The following is a 4,819-nucleotide window of genomic DNA, read 5'->3' as shown; positions in this document are numbered from 1 at the left end:
AGTTAAAAAATTGTGTTTTTTTTTTTTGAAAAAATCCTTCCTTTCAAAAAAAAAAAAAAAAAAAAAAAAAAAAAAAAAAAGAGAGAGGAAAAAATGACGCCACCAAACCATTTAGCCAGGAGACAGCTTCCACAGTCCAGAGACAAACCTGGTTTTTAAACAAACATTTTACACCAAAAACATAACAAAAGTAAAACATACATGTAATGTAGTCTGTTGGTCGTAGTGAACATTGTCAGATCTGAAAGAAAAAAAAAAAGGGATGCTTACGATACTGCAAACGGCATCCCAACTGTCAAGTAAAGGAGTAGTAGTAATGTGTGTGTGTGTGTGGGGGGGGGGGTTGCTGCAGGAGGGACTGGTGCACTTCACAATATAGATCCCATCAAAAGGAAAGAACATTATGTGAACATATTGATGCTGCAAATAAAGATTCCAGCTAGAAAATGATACCACTAGTCATAGAATTGTGCAAATTTAAATTTTAAAAACAAATTTGGTTTATGGAAAGACGTTAATTAAAAAAAAAAAAAAGTTTTTTGATAAAAAAATGTTTGCACTTAGATGAGGTGGTTTTTCGGCCTTATGCTGTTCACAGTTTCCCCAAAACACCACATGCAAAGCCGGTCCTAAGTATGAGGGGCGTCTGAATTAGATGCCAAGGTTTCCTCTGTTGGAGACGTTGATGAGCTCCAGCACCATATATCATTTAACTTTTTACATCCGTCACTGCCGTTATTTTTTATGTATTATTGTGTGAACAATCTTATACACATATGATTTTAATTCCACAACTTATTTAATGAAAAATACTGAAACTGCAAAATTGTGTTTTTTGGACACTGGCAGAATATATTATATATAAGATTTGCACACAGTTGTAATGAAAATGCAGCTTGTGATAGTTCATGCGCAAATGAGTCTTTCCAATGTAAAACAAGCCTAGCCTTCGGTAAAAGCAGCTCTGTCAGGAAGAATTGGCCAAAGTTTCAGCAAACAATTATGAGGCGTTTGTGGAAGGGATGCAGGAAATATTTGACCAAAGTCATACACTTTAGATACTGTCTTCATTATCCAGCCGTTTGGAAAACAGCAATAATTTTGCCGATGCTAGCTGATCTAAAACAAGAACTGCTGAGTAAATATGATTATGATTAAATATGACTCTTCACTGTTTCCCCCACATCCAGGAATGACGACTGCGTCCATGGAGCCCATAGGAATCCTGGTGGAAAGGGGCGCCAATGCCACGGTCCCACCCGTGAGCTCTCACCAGGACGCCGCCGCTACCATCACCATGGGCACCATCCTCTCCATCATGTGCTTCGTCGGCGTCTCTGGGAACATTTACACCCTGGTGGTCATGTGCCACTCCATGAGGACCGCGGCGTCCATGTACATCTACATCATAAACCTAGCTCTGGCAGATCTGGTGTATCTTCTCACTACCCCCTTTGTGGTGTGCACTTACTTCCTGAAGGGCTGGTACTTCGGGGACGTGGGGTGTCGGATACTGATCAGCATGGATTTCTTGACCATGCACGCCAGCATCTTCACGCTGACCGTCATGAGCACGGAGCGATACTTTGCGGTGCTCAAGCCCCTGGACACGGTCAAGCGGTCTAAAAGTTACCGGAAGGCTATCGCGGTGCTGGTCTGGGTAGCCTCTCTAATCCTCACCCTGCCTATGATTGTGACCATTCAGCTTACAACCGTTAGAAATAAGGCAATGTGCCTGCCCACTTTATCCCAGCAGTCTTACAAGATTTACATCTCTTTTCTGTTCTGCACAAGTATCGTTGCTCCGGGGCTGATCATCGGGTACCTTTACATCCAGCTAGCACGGACTTACTGGATATCACAAACAAAAAGCTTCAAGCAGACCAAGAAACTTCCTAATCAAAAGGTTAGTACTTAGCAAATGATCTGTTTAGAGTGCTTTGCAAAGTGTTAACTTTTTCCACACCTTGCCTAACTACAACTTACACCAAACTTTGACATATTTTATTTTGATTTAGGGTGACAGAACACCTTATTAGGGCCATTCTGACAACATATTAAAAATACAAAAATAAGATTCCAATAATAAATGTGAATACATTTTACGAGAATAGACTCGTAAGAGAATAAAGGCATAACATTTTGAGAATAAAGTCATGGGATTATGTGAATTAAGTCGCAATAGAACTGCATTCTCGTAATACTATGATTTTAATCACAAATTATTGTTTCTTATGTGACTTTATTTTATTTTATTTAACTTACATGACCGCTCCATGAGCTCTTTCAGCGTTACTCTATAGTAACGCTGAAGACTTTGAATTAATATGGGTTATAACAACATTTAATCTTCCTTTGGCATCAATAAACCATTTTTGAATTTGAACTGAATTTGAATTCTTGTAAAACTATGACTTTATTCCAGTCATTTTTTTTCCTTCAAGTTTCTCTAATACTCCGTTGTACATTATAAATAATGAACAATCTTAAAAGTTTGGCATACGTTTAACTCACCCCTTTCATAATCTGATGCCCTTAAACAAAATGAAGTCCTCAAGGTTTGTTAGAGGACATTAGTGAACAATCAGCATGACGACGATCGAGGAACGCGGCGGACGGTTGTGACGCTTTAAGGCAAGCTTTGTTTATGAAACGAAACCATAAAATGACAGGAGCAACTGCAAAGCTACCCAGGTATGCTCATCCACCCAAATGAGCAGGTCATTTAAGCAGGGAGCAAGGAGACCATTAACACCACTAATGGTGTTTTTTCAGTTCTTAAAAAAAGTAACATACTCACATTAAAAGGCATGTGCAATTGAGTAAATCTGTACATTCATTTAGTCAAGAATACATGTGCATGGATAAATGTGTTCTTCTAGCTGCTGTACCTTTTTGCTCACAATTGGGTACCAAGGCTTTCATTCACTCTGCTCTCTTTTCTTTTTGTTTTTTTAATTGATTGTCATTTTCTTTAAACTGTGTTACTTTCTTATGTTGTATTTGTTTCTGTCTCTTAGCCAGGACTCCCTTAAAAAATGTTTTTTTAATCTCAATATTTATCTTGATACAATAATTAAAATTGTGCATAAAAAACTGACAACAAAAAGTGAGAAAGAGTCATGGAGTTTGTTGGGAGCAGTGATGGTTGTAGTATTGCGGCTGCTCATAACGCTGCTTTGTGCACCCAGGATGCAACAGCTTGTCACTGAAGAAGCTCTCCAGTTAAGCAGCTTCTTTGTACATGGAATGGGAGACACAGTTAGTGATGTGATTTTTTTGGGGAGGGGAGTGTTTTGTTTTGCTTTATGTTTTATTCCCTGCGAATCTGTTGTTCACACTCCAGTCCAGTAGGGGGCGACAATCTATCTTATAAGTTAGATACCAGCTGGCAGCCGCACTTCTTTTCACCAGTTGTTTGAAAAGAAGCAGAAGAAGAAGAAGAAGAAGAAGACGCCATTATAGAAAAGAATAACTAGTGAATTATTTTCTACATATACATACAATGAGTGTATATGTTTGTGAAATAAACCAATTTTGATACGACCATAATATATTGTTCACCAAACTTTTTATCAAAAAACTAGAGTTTTTTTTTACCGTGTTTCCATGAAGCGAATTGGTTTTAGAAATCTCAAATTGCGTATTTATATAGTTAATGGACCATAAAATTGCAGCTGATGTCCAGGGCTTCTTTGTATCCCCAGTCTATTTCTGCCCACCACCTGATTTGAGTGAAGAGGGGAATAATTAATAGCTATAAAGAATTTACTCTTAAACCACAAATAATTCTAACGCAAATAATAATTTGTGGTTGTATGGTATTGCTGAAATCTTCATTTCCCCATGTTCTTCTAGGTGCTGTACCTGATCTTCACCATCGTGCTCCTCTTCTGGGCGTGCTTCTTGCCCTTTTGGATCTGGCAGCTGCTCCAACAGTTCTGCCCCTCCTTGCCCCTCTCCCCCAAAGTCCAACGCAACATCAACTACCTGACCACATGCCTGACGTACTCCAACAGCTGCATCAACCCGTTCCTCTACACGCTGCTCACCAAGAACTACAAGGAGTACCTGAGGAAGCACAAGAGGTCGTGGTCGGCCGGCAGCTACTTCAACAGACGGAACCGTTTCCAGCGGTCGCCCCGGAGGTCGCCGTCCGCCAGCAGTCAGCAGTGCACCGAGAGCTTCATGCTCACTCACACGGCTTCCCTGCGCGCTCACAGCAGCCTGTGCGGTAGGAGCAGCCTTCTTCTGGCTTGAATTAGTGTAATGTACATATATAGATATATGTATATCCACTTTCAACATCGAAACCCTGGCAGCAACCTGATGCTTTAGTCTAGGGCTGTCAAACTCATTTTCATTTTGGGCCAGACCAATAATCTGAATGTTCTTGAAGGGCCGGTTCTGACAGAATGTATTGATAAAACTGTCCATTTGAAGACTAAACACTCGCATCATCTTAAGAGTATTTCACAGAATGAACACTTCATGGATCAAGACAAAGCTTTCACAATCCAGAAGCTTATTGGATTTGCTTCTGGTGACTTAATTAAATTGCAAGAAACCATTATGTTTAACATTTCACCGATGAAATTAGATACGCATTATTCAAGTTGGAATCTGGATCCATCAGCATCCATCTCATCCATCTCTGGATCCATCAGCATCCAACATCCTGAGGTATTTTGTCCTGAATTTTCCAAACCTGTATTCTTTTGGCAGATACAGGTATGATACTATTTATGACTATATGAAAACTCCTTGAAAGGAAAGACATATTTCTTAACGCTACTGTCTTTACAAAGTTTGTGTGTTG

The 4,819-nt window shown here is 39.6% G+C and overlaps 1 protein-coding gene across 2 annotated transcripts in view; it reads left to right on the top strand.

Moving 5' to 3' along the window:
* uts2r (urotensin 2 receptor) overlaps nt 1-4,819 on the top strand; it is a 61,054-nt gene that overhangs the window by 6,209 nt on the left and 50,026 nt on the right. For both annotated transcript variants that reach the window (XM_015051756.1, XM_015051758.1), the window contains exons 2-3: nt 1,191-1,906; nt 3,859-4,234. In XM_015051756.1, the coding sequence (XP_014907242.1) occupies nt 1,193-1,906; nt 3,859-4,234 (1,090 nt within the window). In that variant the 5' untranslated portion in view covers nt 1,191-1,192. The remainder of the gene's footprint in view (nt 1-1,190; nt 1,907-3,858; nt 4,235-4,819) is intronic.

The sequence above is a fragment of the Poecilia latipinna genome, unplaced genomic scaffold (genome assembly GCF_001443285.1).
Source record: "Poecilia latipinna isolate Pla-1442-1.1 unplaced genomic scaffold, P_latipinna-1.0 Scaffold1063, whole genome shotgun sequence".
Lineage (NCBI taxonomy): Eukaryota > Metazoa > Chordata > Actinopteri > Cyprinodontiformes > Poeciliidae > Poecilia > Poecilia latipinna.
Note: the sequence above shows the minus strand (reverse complement) of the source record. Positions and strands in the feature narration are given on the sequence as shown.